Here is an 18,015-nt window from a genome sequence, read left to right on the forward strand (position 1 = left end):
CTGTTCCTGGAGATGAGTCCCAAGACCCTGCAGGCAGCAGCAGGGATCAGCTTGGACTGGGAACTCCATGAAGCCCCAAGACAAAGGGCCATGTGGGCAACCACATGGTTTGGGGGTGGGGATTATGCATATGGGACTGTGTACTGTTTTGCTGTAGGAATTGTTCTGATAGTATTGCCTTTTTGAAATGCTGTTGATTTGTGCTTTTTGCATGCTTGTGGGGATATGAGCTGTTTAATGATTTTTTAGGAATTATGTTGATAGGTTTTTGCAATAAGGTCTTACTGTTTAAGATTTACTATTCTGTGTCTGTTAGATTGTGGGTGTGTGTACAACTGTGGGGAAGCAAGGGAAAATGTGCATGTGTGTTTGAGGGCTGCTGTGCTGCGGTGGCACATGGCAGAACAAAGGAGCTCAAGTACTGAGGCTGTAATATTGCTTAAACATGTCGGGAACTCAGTATCTTGGCTACTGCCAAGTTATGAGGACTGGGTAAGCGGTCTGGATGCAGAACTGTGACTGCGGGCTCCAAGAAAGAAGAGGAAGCCTAAAGGGAGAGCAGTTATTTGAAAACTTGCTGTAAAGGAATTGATTGTTTTTGTACTTGTGTGGAAAAACGACTGTATTTCTATGACTATGCTTTTAATGATGTATATTTCAATGTCTTACTAACCTGTACCTGTTATTTCTTTGTAGGAAAAGCTGTTATTCTGTTGTTTGTATGCAGGTCTGGGACAGACCTTTTTCAGAGAAGGGGGTAGTGTTGTGAGTTTGGGGGTTGGAATGGATGATCCCTTGAGTCCCCTTCCAGCCTCTGATTTGGAATCCTGTGACTTGGAGTGAGGGGCTGGCTCTGCTGGAGTTTCTTTAGTTAAGCTAATAGAGTGGCCAGGTTGTTAATGGATCTATTAGGTGCCCAGCAAGTGGTGAATGGGCTAGGAAGATCCTGTTGTCATTGAAACTCTTCAGGAGAGTCTCCCCCCCTCCTGGCGCTCTAGGAGAGATTTGTGCTTTGAGTGTGTTTTAGAGTTGTCTGGGAATGCCTGGGAACTAGAGGCAGGCAGAGAGGCTGTCTGTCTGCACCATGGCTTTAGGATGCCTCTTGCAACCCTGATGGAAGAGTTTGGATCATCTTCAAGGGCAGTGAAGCATATTCTGGCACTGGATTGGCTCCACTCACTTGCTGGGCACTTGGCCATTGGGCCCTCCTTGGTAGGAAGGACTGTAAAGGCTTTTCTGTTTGGGCAGGCACTTTGCCTGAGCAACGATGGTTTTCCTAAGTCTGACTCCTGACTTTTTCTGAGCTCTTGTATGTTTTGGCATTTGCCTCTGCTCAGCCCTCATCTCCTGGCTCCTCTGATTTCTGCCTTCCACTCGGCACTGATATAAAGCAATACTATTTCTTTGATTTATGATGGTTACTTCTAAAAGAATGAAAGTAGCACCACAAGAAAGTCTGCTGTAACACAAACCTTTTCTTTACGACTTAAAAGGTGCAAATATTTCATGCTATAAATGCTTCCCCGTGTAGGAGCAAGTCTAGCTAGTTCTACACAAGTAGGCTAATTAGAATGCCTCTGTAATGAACTTTTCATAATCAAGACACATATCAAAGCAATAAGAATTTTAATGAAATTTAAAAAACCCTTAAATTTTATAGAGGGCAGGAAAGCCCTTGCTTTAAGCACATTTAAACCAGCCCATGACGTTTTGCTACCAGAATGGTCTTTGTGCAGATTTTCTGCTGTCTCTAGGAGTAAGAAAGAGTTGAAATAAAGGTTAATTGGTTTTTAAGGGTTTTCAAATTAATTTTGTTGTAATTTAATTGGAGCAACATGAAGTAGAGATTTGTTTTACTATGATCAGCTAATTTTAGACAAGGGTCAGTGACAAAATAATGGACTCTATTGGAGTGTGGATTCTTCTACTACAGGAAGCAAGGCTCACATGGGAGGTGAGAGAAAATTGCAATGAGTCAATGCTACAATTAGGCAGAATGAGGAGTTTATCTTATGTGGCAGATTTTGAGCAACTTAAAGGAATAGCACATTGTGATTTTTTTAAAGAAAGGTTATAATTTGGATTTTCCACATCTGCAGCACCAAACATCTTGAGTCTCTGTTTTTAGAGCTAGAAGTAAAAATACCAAATTGCAGGGATAACCAATCATGATTTAGTTCTGTTGTTGAAGGGAGCTGGACTACAAAGCAGCTAGGACCAGATATTAACCATCTCAGATCTTTTGCAGGTAGGACCAGACACTGACCATCTCAGATCCCTTGCAGATCCTAGCAAGGAGGTGATTTCCTGTTTCCAGTGAGACAATTTACTAGATAGAGACCAAGTTTGTATACATTCCTAAGCCAAACCATGACAGCATGAACATATGGTTTCCCAGAGAGGATATCATGGCTGCTGTGCTCCTCCCTTGGTCCTCCAACTGCTATGTTACCATGGGCTAAGCCATGGTTTAGTTTAGCATGTCATCCAAACCTGGGCTCATGGTTTGTCTCCTCCAGGCAAGAATCTCTTTCACTTTCTACTACGTTGAGTTGTCAGGACAGCTTACACTCAAAATAATGAAACAATCAGTGAATAATAATCTAGCAACAGCAGCATAAATAAACTAAACAGCAGGTAGAAAACATCACAAGCAGTTTAATAAAATGTGTGTTCAGGATAGTTGGTAACCTACCATTTGAACATGCTCAATGAAATGGATAATTGCATCTCCTAGAACAGTGAATTCCATGACCAGGCTGCTGATAATGAGATGGTCTGATCCTCTACACTGTCTTTTACATTTAATCAAGTGGAGGAATGCATAACAGGGCTTGTTCTAATGACTACGTTGTTCGAGGAGATTGTTCACCTTCCTCTTTCAACAAGTCTTTTAAGTAGAGACTTTATCCAAATCTACATCTGTGTTGGAAACTGTATTTTAAAGACTTTTAAAAGATTTTCTTTTTAAAGATGTTTTTAAAAGTTTTATAGATTTTTTTAGTGTTTTATTGCCTGTTTACTGGCTTGGGCTCCTTTTGGGAGGAAGGGCAGGATATAGATTTAATAAATAAATATGACAAACAGTTCAAAATTGTAAAAGTAAGAATCAGCACCTTGAATTGGACCTGGAACTAAACTGGGAAACAATTATTTTATGCCAAAACAGGGTTTTACAAGTATGAAAACCATTACATAAATATTAAAATAGAAATATATATAATTAAAATACATAACAAAACGATCCCATTAAAATAACACAGGAGATGGGTCAGGAGATCAAGGGAATGTCTGTATAAATCAACGTGTCTTCAAAAACTGGCAGAATGAAACTGATAAGAGCATTGGTGTAGTACAGTCAAATGATTAAGCTCCTGACGTCAGTCTATCATGTGCCTGGGAGAGCGAATTCTGGACTGCTCTGGGGTAGCAGAGGGGAATCCAATTTCAGTGGTCTCGGACAGAGGGAGATATGGCATTGGATCAAGGGTGAGCCAGTTGAGAGAACTCAATCCAGAGTGGGCCAGGGAGATAATTATGTGACTGTGAACATGGCACAGACAGTTACAGATTGTGTTGTGTTCCAGCCCTTTCTCCAGCCAAAGGTTTACCCAGCTTGTCTTCAAATCTCCAGGTGCTGCTTGTCAATGCCAGGTCAGTTCATAATAAAATCTCTCTCATCCATGATTTAATTGAGGATGCGGATGCTGACCTGGAGTGTATAACTGAGACCTGGGTGGGAGAGCAGGGTGGGGTTAGCATCTCCCAGTTGTGCCCACCTGGGTACTTAGTTCAGCACCAGGGATAGGCTTGAGGGCTGGGGAGGTGGGGTTGCTATGGTGTACAGGAATACCATTTTGCTCTCCAGGCTCCCTGTTTGTCTGAATGCTTGTACCTTGTGTTAGGCTAGAGGGACAGATTGGGGATTCTGTTGGTGTACCATCCACTCCGCTGCCCAAAGTTTCCCTACCTGAGCTGATGGATGTGGTCTCAGACATGGTGCTGACTACAGTCTTGGGAGATATCAGTATTCATGCCGAGTCCGCTCGGTCTGGGACAGCTCAGGACTTCATGGTCTCCATGACAACTATGGAGCTGTCCCAACATGTAATCAGGCCAACACATGTAGCAGGGCACACTCTGGATATGGTTTTCTCAGTTGACAGAGAGAGGGTGATCTGAAGGTGGGGGACATAAAAACAGCCCCTGTGTCATGGTCAGGTCACCTGCTGGTGAGCTTTAGACTTGCAGTGGCCTTTTCCTGCTCCAGGGGTGGGGGACCTATTAAGATGGTCTTTCCCCAGAGACTGATGGATCCTATTGGTTTTCAGAGGGCTCTGGAGAGTTTTCCAATTGACATGGATGGCTCTACTGGCAAAGCCCTGGTAGATCTGTGGAGTACAGAGATGACCCAGATGATTGACATGATTGCACCTGAGTGTCCTGTTCCAACTGGCAGTGCTCAGAAAGATCCATGGTATACCATTGGTATACATCAATGAAACTGCTTGAGCGCAGGTGGAGAAAAACTATTCAGTGGCAGTGAAGGCGGTGAAGAAAACTTACTTGTGCACCTCCATTAAGTCCTCAGCTTGCCATCCAGCTGAGCTTTTTTGAGCTTTTTAGAGTGGCTAAGGGTTTAAGATGGAGAAGTTCCATACTTTCTGCAAAAACAAGACCAGGAGCAGACTGTGGTACAGATCATGAATTGGTCATATCAAAAATCAGGGTAAAGCTAAAGTAGAACAACAAAGCAATCATAATGCCAAAATAAAATTTGAGGCTTTAACTTAGTTGACAGAGAACCAAAACTATGGAATGAAGTCAGAGACATTATCAGGAAAGAATGCAAAAAGACAATACCTGTCATGAAAAAAAGAGAAAGACCTCAATGGATGACTGAAGAATTTTTTAAAATGGTTAAAGAGAGAAGGAAAGCAAAAGCAGATAGAAACATGGTCAGAACCCTAAATGCAACAATACAGCAACTAGTATTTAGGGACAAAAAGAACTATTACAATAGTTATTGTATAGAAATAGAAGAGGACAACAAAAAGGGTAGAACAAGAGCCCTATTCCAAAAGATTAGAGAAATTAAAGGGAAATTTAAAACAAGGGTAGGAATGTTGAATAATCAACAGGGGAACACACTGACTGACAGATAAAATAAAAGGAAGATGGAAGCAATACACTGAAGAACTCTATAAAAGAGATGATAGGATGACAGATTCATTCATGGAGAAACCATATGATGAAGAACCAGAAATTTTAGAATGTGAGGTGAAAGCTGCTCTTAAAATACTTGGAAGAAACAAATCACCAGGAACAGATGGCAATAGAGCTGCTACAAGCTACTGAGACTGAATCTGTCCAGATTTTGACTAAAATTTGTCAACAAATATGGAAAACTAAACAATGGCCCACAGACTGGAAACTTTCCATGTACATCCCAATTACAAAGAAAGGAGATCCCAGGGAATGCAGTAATTATCAAACTGTTGCCTTAATATCCCATGCAAGTAAAGTAATGCTCAAGATTCTACAACAAAGGCTCTTACCATATATGGAGTGAGAAATGCCAGATGTCCAAGCTGGATTTAGAAAGGGAAGAGGTACCAGAGATCATATCGCAAACATACGTTGGATAATGGAACGGACTAAGAAATTTCAGAAGTAAATCGCCCTGTGCTTTATAGATTACAGCAAAGCCTTTGATTGTGTAGATCATGAAAAACTATGGAATGCTTTAAAAGAAATAGGGGTGCCACAGCATCTGATTGTCCTGATGCGCAACCAGTACTCTGCATGACAGGCTACTGTAAGGACAGAATATGGAGAAACCGATTGGTTCCCCGTCTGAAAGGGTGTGAAATGGGTCTATTTTATCACCCTACTTGTTTAATCTATACGCAGAACATATCATATGGAAAGCAGGATTGGATCAAGATGAAGAAGGTGTGAAAATTGGAGGGAGAAATATCAATAATTTAGGATATGCAGACGATACCATATTCTCAGCAGAAACCAGTAATGATTTGAAATGAATGGTTATGGAAGTTAAAGAGGAAAACACAAAAGGACTACAGCTGAACGTCAAGAAGACTTAAGTAATGACAACAGAAGATTTATGTAACTTTAAAGTTGACAATGAGGACATTGAACTTGTCAAGGATTATCAATACCTTGGCAGTCATTAACCAAAATGGAGACAATAGTCAAGAAATCAGAAGAAGGCTAGGACTGGGTAGGGCAGCTGTGAGAGAACTAGAAAAGGTCCTCAAATGCAAAGATCTGTCACTGAACACTAAAGTCAGGATCATTCAGACCATGGTATTTCCAATCTCTATGTATGGATGTGAAAGTTGGACAGTGAAAAAAGTGGATAAGAGAAAAATCGTCCTTTGAAATGTGGTGTTGGAGGAGAGCTTTGTGGATACCATGGACTGCGACAAAGACAAATAATTGGGTGTTAGAACAAATTAAACCAGAACTATCACTAGAAGTTAAAATGATGAAGCTGAGGTTATCATACTTTGGACACATCATAAGGCCAACCATGATTCACTAGAAAAGACAATACAGCAGGGCCCTGCTCATACAGCAGGTTCCGTTCTGGACAGCCCCCGCAAAGCGAAATCTGTCATAAAGTGGAACGCATTGACTAACATTGTCTAAAATGGCGCCCGATGGCTGGAAAACACCATAAAAGTGGAACAAGCACCATAGGAACGGGGCCTTTCTGCAATTGACAACTGCCGTATCGGAGGAACGTTGCAAAGCGGAGCACTGCAAAGCAGGGCCCTACTGTAATGCTGGGAAAAACAGAAGGGAGCAGAAAAAGCAGAAGGCCAAACAAGGCTTTTATAGATTTTAAAACCGCATTTGATCTCATACCCAGAGACAAGCTCTGGGGAAAGCTTGAGTCAACTGACATCGACAGACGCCTCTTAGTTCTCATGCGCTGTCTCTATGAGAACACCAGACTGCGTATTAGGTGCAACAATGCAGGCCATCTAACTAAGCCAATTTCTACCTATGAGGGTGTCAAACAGGGCTGCGTCTTAGCCCCAACCCTATTCAATTTTTATATAAACTCTTTGGTTGGCTCCTTGGCACAGATTGCATCTCACCCTCCTATACTCGCCAACAAACCCCTAGTAATACTACTGTATGCTGACGATGCAGTCCTGCTATCACGGACAAGTATTGGTCTACGTCGACTACTACGGGCCTTAGCAGATTATTGCTCCAAAGAACGGTTAGTCATTAACCATGAGAAGACGAAAGTACTCGTGTTCACCAAGAAAAAGGTGAGGCACAACTGGCAACTTAATGAACTTCAAATAGAACAGGTTTCTTCATATCGATATTTGGGGGTGACTTTCCACTCCTCAGGAGCATGGCATCTTCATGCAAAGAATACCATCACTAATGCCCGGAGGACCTTGAAGGCTCTATTGTCATTCTTTCATACTAAGGGAGGTCAATATGTTCCCTCCGCTTTACAAGTCTTCATGGCGAAGGTCATCTCCCAAATGCTCTATGGCTCCCAGGCATTGATATACTCCAAATCTGTGTCCTTTGAACCCGTCCAAACCCAATTTTTAAGATCCATTTTTGGGACACCGATGTGTGTCTCAAATAATATTCTAAGACTGGAAGCTGGTCTCCCTAAAATTGAGGCCCGCATTTGGAAATTAAGAATAAGATTATGGTTAAAACTGCGGTTCTGCCCCGTGGGCTTGGCCCCGCTGGTACTTTCTGACTCTTATCGATCTAAATGGCATAAGTCTTTGATTGAGAAACTTGCAAACCTTGGCTTTTCTCCTCCCGCGATTTCCATGCTGGGCTACTCTAAAGCATGGCTGGCTGTATCACAACGAATCATGGATGTAGAATTACAAAGTCATCAATTGTCAATGACATTCAAGGATGATTCCCTTTCCCACACCAGGGGCTTTGCGCTCCCGCATTACTTCAGCTCGCTCCCTAATATGAGATACAGAAAAGCATTTACATTGGCGAAGTTTGATGTGCTCCCATCTGCTCTTTTAGAGGGCAGATATCGGGGAGTTCCCCGTACGAAGTGATTATGCCCCTGTGGGATGGGACAAATTGAAACAGTAACCCATGTACTCTTAATCTGCCCTTTTTATCATGATCTCCGTCTCCTGCATATAACTCCAATAATCAACTTGATTCCTGGCTGGGACCTTTCCTTTTACACCACCTATCTTCTATCGGATCAATATACTCAAATCACGTGTAGTGTTGCAAGATTCTGTGCTATGGCAATCATCCATCGCAGAACATTGTTAGCCCAACTGCCTATACAGCCATGATTATAGTTAGCAAATGTACGATTTTTAACCAGTTTTATATGATGTTTGATATTGTGTATTGGTCTATGACCGCAAGAATAAAATTCTGATTCTGATCTGATTCCATAAAGGAAGCCACAGACCTGAACTTACAAGGTCTGAACAGGGTAGGTCATGACAGATGCTATTGGAGGTCACTGATTCATAGGGTCATCATAAGTCATGATTGACTTGAGGGCACATAACAACAAACAAAGGGTTTATTACATACTGGCCCTGGGGAGGTGGTAGAGCCATCTAAAGCCTGGTGTGACATGTTTGCTAAGCATTTTGAGGATAAAATCACTTCCATCTGCTGGGATTTGGACTCCATTTTTGAAGCTGATGATCCAAGTGAGGTGTCTGGTGTGCTTTCTTGTCCTATGACATTTGATGCTTAAGTTGCCTTGTAGACAAGGTACTTGGTTGAGTCCATGCAACCACCTGTATCTTGGACCCTTGCTCTTCATGGCTGATAAAATCTGCCAGGGAGGTGACAGCTGTGTGGACCAGGGAGATAATTAATGCTTCTGTCCAAGAAGGAGTGGTCCCAGGCTGCCTGAAGGAGATGGTGGTAAGACCACTCCTGAAGAAGCCTTCCCTGGACCTGGAAGATCCTAAGTTTAGACCAGTAGCAAATGTCCCCTTTCTGGGCAAGATTCTCGAGAGGATGGATGCCAACCAGATCCAGGTACTCTTGGACGAGACAGATTTTCTAGATCCATTTCAATCGGGATTCAGGCCTGGGTTTGGTATGGAAACTGCCTTGGTCGCCCTGTACAATGACCTGTATTGGAAGAGAGAGAAGGGGAATGTGACTCTGTTGATTCTCCTTGACCTTTCAGTGGCTTTCAATATCACCGATCTGGGGCGACTATCCGAGTTGGGTATCGGGGCACCACATTGTGGTGGTTCCATTCTTACTTGGATGGCTGGCTCCAGAAGGTGGTTCTTGGGGAGCATTGCTTGGTTCCATGGCCTCTGCAGTATGGGGTCCCGCAGGGGTCAGTTCCCCAGTTGTTTAACATTTACATGTAACTGCTGAATGGGGTCATAAGGAGATGTTTCCTTTTATTATGTTTTTAAGGATCTTTTGTTGTAATATATTTTGAATTCTGTTTTTACCATGTTTTAGAGTGTTTTTAGAGCTTTTGTTTACTGTCTTGGGCTCCTACTGGCAGGATATAATTCTAATTATTATTATTATTAATAACAACAACAATAAAGTGACCAGAGCATGTGTAACTGTGAAAATTTCCCTGTTCCACAAATATAGGGTCTCTGATTACATATAATGTTACAAAATCTTCTGTCTAAAAAGCAGATGCCATTAACTGAAATCTCAAGAGAGTGTACTTTTTTTCTTGAAGGGAACTTGTTTAAGGCGATTAAATTATTTTCCAGGCTATGTTGATACTTAATCATGTCGTACCAGGGAGCAATCCTAACTGAAGCCATAGATCATAAATCACATGTAATAGACACATTCTTCAGCCTGCTCTTGCATAAAATTGTCAAAACTGGAGTACTTAGAAGTCATATCTTTAAAAAAGTTAAGAGATTATTTAACTTCTGATAATTCCCGTTCAACACCACAGTCTTTGTAGCTGGCATTTTGTCTCTGGAAGCCCTTTCAGCTATAATATGATGTCTGCATTTTAAAACCCACCATTAAAGTATAATTCACAGATTATATTATTATCAAGACTGAATGATTTTGTTGCAACCTTTTGAATCCCTTTGGGCTATTTGCCAGGACAGGCTCAGACACATGCATACTATTTTTTTCCCTTTCAAAACACACAGTGAAAATTACCAGAAAGCTGAGTTTACCACCATTATTATAAATTATCCTAAAGCAAGTTCATAAGTGAATGAATTCCTAGTCTCATCTGGATTGTATATACTGGCAACTTTTAGGTGCAATAATATTAGCAGAAGAGCTTGTTTAATGTAGCAAAAGCTTTTTTTGCCCCATATATTATAGTCATGTCTCTAACGTAGACATGTAAGAAAGCTTTTCCCAGTATACCTATTCCTCCATTTATCTGAGTTTGTGAATCACATTTATTACAGAAGCAGTATTAAGTGCTCACAAGCAACATTAAGAGTGAATTATTTGCCAATCTAATATTTTCCCATCACGAAATCACTTATAAGCTACTTGTTCTGACTGCTGTTAAGTGTTCTCCACATTCATGTTCTTTATCTTGGCCAGTACCCAAATTAGGAAAATATAGTATTTTTCCTTTCTAGATACAGGATAGCCTCTGTGTTGAGCTGATACTGTAACATGGGAATGTTGTCAAGTGAATCCCAGTTATCCAGCAAGAGAATCAGAGTCAGGACCGGCACCAGGCATGACTGGGCCCTGGGCATCAGCCTGCCCTGGGCCTGCGACACTTGCCCACATGCCCCACTTACCTCTCCTGTCACTTCATATGAATGCCCTGAGTGTTATGTGTGCATGGCTGCCATCAACCAAGATGGCAGCGGGGGCTTTCCTAAGGGGCTGATGTCCCTTCCACCATCTTGGTTGATGGCATGCATGCGCACTACACAATGTGCACACATGCCTGCCATAAACCAAGATGGCAGCAGGGATGGCAGCCCCTTAGGGAAGCCTCTGCCACCATCTTGGTTGATAGCAGATATGTGCACTCAGTGCACACAGCATCCACAGCAACAGGAGAGGTAGGTGGGGTGTGCGGATGGGCATTGCGGGCCTGCACGGTCTGTACAGGGGGGCCTGGGAGCTCCCTCTCTGCTATCTGTGACAGGATCAGGAGTCAACTCTGCCGCAGATTGGGGAACAGGAGCACTACCCTCCCACCCTAAGGAGGGGCCCTTTAGGGGTCCTTCTGGGCCACAGGTGCCCTTGATCAGGACCTGACCTGGCCACCTCTGGCACCAGCCCTAAACAGAGTTCATGTGTTCAAGCATGGCTAGGGTTGCCATATTCCAGTTCCACAAATCCGGGCAGGCTAATTTGCATATTATGCAAATTATTTGCATATTAATATTTGGATTGTCCAGTTGTTTTGTTTTTGTGCCTAGGAATTACCACCAAAAATTGGGGAAAGATGTGAGAAATCTTTTTTTAAAAACCAACATTTTCAGCCTTAAATGCCTAGACTCTAGTTTCCAACACTATGGAATATTGATTGATTGATTAAGAGGATTTATATCCTGCCCTTCTGCTGTTAAAAACAGAGCTCAGGACAGCTTACAAATATAATAAAAACAATAAAAATACACAATCAATATAAAAACACAAAATAGCAACAAACATAAAGTAAGTCAGGGCAGCAGTACGGTTAATCATTACATATACGATATATTTCAAAGATGTGGTGGGTGGAGAAAAACAAGAAGCCAAAATGTTAGGAAAAGGAGTCTTTCACACCACATGCTCAGTTGTAAATACTGTTGCAGCAAGCTTTACAAGTTCCTCCAGTATTCCACTGGTGCAGGAACTCAGACATTCAAAGTATCTGTATGTTAGGTTTTATAAAAGCAGAGCTTTGCTTAACTCAAAATTTCTTCTCCCTTTGATCAACCATATCTACACAGGTTCCACCTCCATACTCAAAATGAAACTGGGCCTGGAAGTGTGCAACAACCCCACACATACCTTGCTAATTAGATTACCAATGCCAGGATGTCTGTCTTATTGACTACTCTCCTGCTCCCCCCCCCCGAGCATCATGAAAGACCCAGTCCTGGGCTCAGAAAGAAAATAAATACCTGGTCCTCTTCAAAGTACTGATAAGCCTCTTGTTTTAATTAAAATAATAATTATAAATTCTTGCTCTTATCACTAATGGGAGTTAATTATCTTGCATATGCTGCTGTTGCTTCTATGGCTGTAACGGAGTGAGGTTAAAGATAAGTGAAATGCAAATAGGAAAACAACAACACAAAAGGCAGTAACACTTTCCTAAATGTAATACCATACCAACCACAACAAGATTCCTATGAGTAAGGCAGAAAACTAAGCATCTCACAACCAGTCAGGATTCCTAACCAAAAACCAAAAATATGATAAATGAAGAAATATTTATATAAGCATGACTATCAAATATGTTTATTATTTACACAAACTGTAAAGATATTTATACTGCAATCCTAGGTTTATTTATTCAGAAGCAAGTCCCAGCGTATTCAGTGGGGCTTACTCAAACAGGGACAGAACTGCAACCTCAAGTGATAAGCAACTTCATTCACACAACCCAAAATTCCAAATCATGCCACTTTACACTGTTTTGCAACTGTTTATACTTGTTTTTATGGTTATTGGATTTTAAATGGCTTTATTTCTTGTTGTGAGCTGACTTGGTTTCCAACCCTACCTCACAGGGTTGTTGGAAAGACTCCATACATGCACACACACTGCAGATGTATAAATACATACAGCCCATATAATAGTTTATTGTCAAACCAGTTGGTCATTGCAGAAAAATCAGTATTAGTTTTAGAAAAATCAGTATTAGTTTCCTACAGAATAAAAGCTGTAATACCTAAGTAAGCCCTGCCTATTTGCTTTAGAATAGGACTGGAGGGGCAGGGGACAGAAAGAGAACACAAACACAATTCTTTTTTACATTCACTCCAAAGTCCCATTGATTTTGAGCACATTCATAACCATGTCTACTCAGAAGTAAGTCCTATTGAATTCAATGGGATTTACTCTGGACATATGGGATTAGCATTGCTTTTACAAAAGCAAGTATTGGGAAGGTTTTCAAAACACTGCCCAGGATCTGACTCCTGCACACAAGAGGGAAAAAACCTGAAATGTATATACCTACCCAATTTATGAGATTTTCAGATAAACAGGGGGGGAAACCACCATTTTCTGGCCTTGCAATGAGGTTTTCTAGACACTGCCTGAGGTCAACCAAACTGAAGTACAACCCTGGCTTCACTGATTGGCTGCAATCCTGAACGGGCGGGGTTAAAGCTACAAAATGCTATACAGTACTGTTTAAAAAAAGATTTAACAGTTGGGGTGGCTGATGTTTTTATGTATATCTGGAGAACTGGACCACCTAGAAACTTAATTTTTAAAAAAATTAAAGCTGAGAATCCGGGCCACTTAAGGGGCTAACCATGTGCCGGGTGGCGTGCAAAGAATCCGGGTAAAACCCGGCTAACCGGGCAATATGGCAACCCTAAGCATGGCCCAGTCAGTCTACACCAGGGATTGAGAATCTCAGGCCCGGGCCCCAAATGTGGCTCTCCAGACGTCTCTGTCTTGACCGTGGGACTCTCCCCTGGGACGCTTTCTTTCCCAAGGCCACACCCCTCATCAGAACTTGCTTTACATCCTCTTTGATTTTTTTTGCTTGGCTAGAATGTGGCTTTGACCTCTTTTTTAATTGATTTTTTAAATTGCAATTTCATTAAAGAAGAAAGAAAGAAAGAAAGAAAGAAAGAAAGAAAGAAAGAAAGAAAGAAAGAAAGAAAGAAAAGAAAACCCTGTCAGCTCACATTAACAGTACACTTAAATATCAAAACATCCATCTTAGTTTACACATATAGGTCAATATAAGCCACCCAAATGTCCAAATATGTATCCAGGTGAAGTTGGTGTTTATAGAAAGTATGCTCAAAAGTAGCAAGGGTGTTTAAGCCATCAAATCATTGCATAATAGTTGGCTGGTGTTTGTCTTTCCAGGCTCAAAAGATAAGTCTCTTAATAACTATAAGGGCATGTAATGTTTGTTCTTGTTGCCCTGCTGTCAATCCCCATACAACAGGAATATATTTTTAAAAGTGCATGAACATCCACAAATTGCCAAGATGAAGTTAATATGGATGACTGTAGACCAAAAAGAAAACATCACAGGACATGTCCTTGTCATTGCCTCAATTAGATATTGCTAGCATCTATCTGAATTAGATATTTCCTTCCAGTATCCCTGAAATACCATTTTTTGCTAAATCATTATAAATTTTAAAACTATAGTAACTTTTCGTATAGATTCTAAAACAATTTCCCATTGTATAGCATATTCTAACTCCCCATTCTATTCTTCTGTAAGTTCTTGTTCTACTTTGCATGCTTTCAATAAATGTTGATAAACAAGAGTTATGGGTTCCTTAAACTCTGATTATGGCTCTTGCTTGCCTAGATGGAGCATAGAGAGGGATGTGTAGATGTGTTTAGAAACCAGCCTACTATATAAAGGTAAAACTTATATCAACCATCTTGGGGCCTATGATCAACAGGGGAGGCCGTGACCCATGGTAGGTCCTTCCCAGTGGTGATTCCTGTGATGTTCCATACTTTTATGCATATGTGTCTCTTGCTTCTGTATTATAATATTTATAGTAAGTAGTATTTAAGGTAAGTGGTGAGTGTTGGAGTGGGGAATGAGTGAGTAGAATGTTGGAGTGTGCTGGATAGTGATTGGTTGAGTGTCTGAGGGTGAGAGGTATATGTCTGAGTATGTGACTGTTTTGGCACTGTTTTGGAGAAGCTTGGGTTGTAGTGTTAGAGAGTGTATGGTCAGTGTTTTATTATTTTTGGATTAGTTGGTAAGAGGGTGGAGCTAGTGTAGAAATAGTAGACAGATAGGCCAGGTGGGACTTAAAAGTGTTTCAAGAACATGCAGTAACTTAGGTTTAAGACCTTGAGACAATTTATGAAACCACATGCTTATGAGCAAAAAGTAAACTTGCTTCTTTTAAAATACATCTGTTACAAAATAAATCTTGTTTTGTTTTCACACAAACACCTCTTCATTTATTTATTTATTTAAAATATTTCTATCCCCACCTTCTACCTTATAATAGGGCACTCAGGGCGGCTTACAATAAAATCGAACAGATACATAATAAAATTGTACACAATAAAGATCACAAAAACATTAAAATGAAATAAAATACATAAAATACTATTCACACACACACACATACATTGGCTACATTAGACGTTGAGTCATATACTTGGTATCTATGGCGTCAGCAAATCTTTGAAGGAGAGTTTAGTGTCAGATTACAAGGGCCAAACTCATAGATGTGAGCTTTAAAGGGACAAAATATCGCAGGGGAGTAGAAGCTTGTCTTTATACCTGAACCATGCAGCAACAATGCTAAGGGACATAGAAGGAAATCCCTGAATATCTTTGCCATATTGAGTAGTGGTAAGAGTAAATAAAAACCCATGTCCTCCTCTGTGCTAATAGAAGTGGGTTGGTGAGGGAGACGGGGCATGACAATGCCCATTTGTAGAATCCTAGTGAGGTGCGTCAGACTCCATTATTAACTTTTAGGAATTTTATTTTAAAACATTCCTGTTTACCCAGGCATTTGATGGCTAAAAGACCTGTCCCTGGCCACCCTGAAATTATTAGTTCTGAGAGTAGGTGATCACTTTTTGGATTTTTAAACTTTTTTTAGATTGTGTTTAATTTTTTTTAGAAGTTTTAATTGTATTGTTTTTGTATTGACATGTTTGCTGCCCTGGACTCCTTTGGAGGAAGGGTGGGATGATGATGATGATGATTGCTGCTGCTGCTGCTGCTGCTGCTGCTGCTGCTACTCATTGATTCAGCCAGTGGCCTCTGGTCCTGGCTGCCAGTGGCGTGTGGCCCCTGGAAGATCGCCCAGAATGGAATGCAATCTTTGTGCTGAGAAAGTTCACCCCTACCCCAGTCTATCCTATCTTTTTCAGGAATCTGTACTGTATAGTCATTCAGTCACCATAGAGAGGTTTTCCTGAACATCTTTCTCATGGCAAATGTAAAGTGTGTTCCTTTCCTCATGGCAGCCTTTCCAAAGTTGATGCCCTACAGATGTTTTGTACCACAATGCCATCATCCCTGACAACTGGCCATGATGGCTGGGGCTGATGATAGTTGTTGCCCAAAAGATTTGAAGGGGAACCAGGTTGGGGAAGACTGCCTTATGGGGGAAGAGCTCAGTGGCAAACCACATACTTTATGTGCAAAACATCCCAGGCATTTTCTGGAATGACACTTGGAGAGCAGATGCCAGCCAGTTTAGATAATACTGAGCTAATGAACCAATGGTCTGATTTGATATAAGGCAGCTTCCTGTGTTCCCAGGATAACTTGACACTTGGATGAAAATCTTTATGTGTGAGAATGATGGGAGACAATATGAAAATTCAATCTGTGTTCCATGCTGGATCCTTCAGACACAATTCAAATGATGTGGTCATTTTATATCTCCCATAGCTGGCAGTAAGAGTGGCTTTTGGCATGTGTTCTGTATTGGGAGCTTCGCAGCTTGCATCTCTTGTTAGAATAATGTCACAGAAGAGAAAGATGGTGTGACAATGTGTCTGTTTTTGTTCAAGAGCATATTGTCTTCATAAGAGAAACAGAACTACTTGAATGTAGATCAGGCTGTTTGCCTGAAATATTTTGCTGCATGGCGAGAAAATGAAAGATCTGAGGAGTAGAAACTTAGTAATCAGGTTTTGAGATAATTACTGGACTTCCAAATTGCCCATTTCTTTCTCTTTCTCTCTGTCTAGGTAGGGGGAAAGCATCCTGCCGCTTCATCCTCACAGCCAGTGGATGCTTCAGCTCTTGGTACAGCTATTGTCTCCCAATATGCCTGTCAACGGAGGACAACTTTAAATAATTATAACACAAAATTCACGGTAATATAGATAAGAATTTTATTCTCAAGCTAGATTTTCACACTAAATTACAGACCATTTCAGATACAACTTACAGACCATAAAGATGTTGTTGTTATGTGCCTTCAATTGATTACGACTTATGGCGACCCTATGAATCAGTGACCTCCAACAGCATCTCTCATTAACCATCATGTTCAGATCTTGTAAGTTCAGGTCTGTGGCTTCTTCTATGGAATCAATCCATCTCTTGTTTCGTCTTCCTCTTTTTCTACTCCCTTCTGTTTTTCCCAGCATTATTGTCTTTTTTAGTGAATCATGTCTTCTCATGATGTGTCCAAAGTATGATAACCTTAGTTTCATCATTTTAGCTTCTAGTGATAGTTCTGGTTTAATTTGTTCTAACACCCAATTATTTGTCTTTTTCACAGTCCGTAGTATGCGTAAAGCTCTCCTCCAACACCACATTTCAAATGAGTTGATTTTTCTCTTATCCGTTTTTTTCACTATCCAACTTTCACATCCATACATAGAGATTAGGAATACCATGGTCTGAATGATCCTGACTTTAATGTTCAGTGATAGATCTTTGCATTTGAGGACCTTTTCTAGTTCTCTCATAGCTGCCCTCCCCAGTCCTAGACTTCTTCTGATTTCTTGACTATTGTCTCCATTTTGGTTAATGACTGTGCCAAGGTATTGATAATCCTTGACAAGTTCAATGTCCTCTTTGTCAGTTTTAAAGTTACATAAATCTTCTGTTGTCATTACTTAAGTCTTCTTGACGTTCAGCTGTAGTCCTTCTTTTGTGCTTTCCTCTTTAACTTTCATCAGCATTTGTTTCAAATCATGACTGGTTTCTGCTAGTGGTATGGTATCGTCTGCATATCTTCAATTGTTGATATTTCTCCCTCCAATTTTCACACCTCCTTCATCTTGGTCCAATCCCGCTTTCCATAGGATATGTTCTGCATATAGATTAAACACATAGGGTGATAAAATAGACCCCTGTCTCACACCCTTTCCAATGAGGAACCA

The 18,015-nt window shown here is 40.9% G+C and overlaps 1 protein-coding gene across 4 annotated transcripts in view; it reads left to right on the top strand.

Annotated features, from left to right (window-relative positions):
* DNTT (DNA nucleotidylexotransferase) overlaps nucleotides 1-18,015 on the top strand; it is a 230,529-nt gene that overhangs the window by 31,748 nt on the left and 180,766 nt on the right. For 3 of the 4 annotated variants that reach the window (XM_061635584.1, XM_061635583.1, XM_061635585.1), the window contains exon 3: nucleotides 16,870-16,998. The exons of the other annotated variant lie outside the window; for it this stretch is intronic. In XM_061635584.1, coding sequence (XP_061491568.1) covers nucleotides 16,870-16,998 — 129 coding nt within the window. The remainder of the gene's footprint in view (nucleotides 1-16,869; nucleotides 16,999-18,015) is intronic. 4 annotated transcript variants of the gene reach the window in all.

The sequence above is a fragment of the Rhineura floridana genome, chromosome 7 (assembly GCF_030035675.1).
Source record: "Rhineura floridana isolate rRhiFlo1 chromosome 7, rRhiFlo1.hap2, whole genome shotgun sequence".
Taxonomy (NCBI): Eukaryota; Metazoa; Chordata; class Lepidosauria; order Squamata; family Rhineuridae; genus Rhineura; species Rhineura floridana.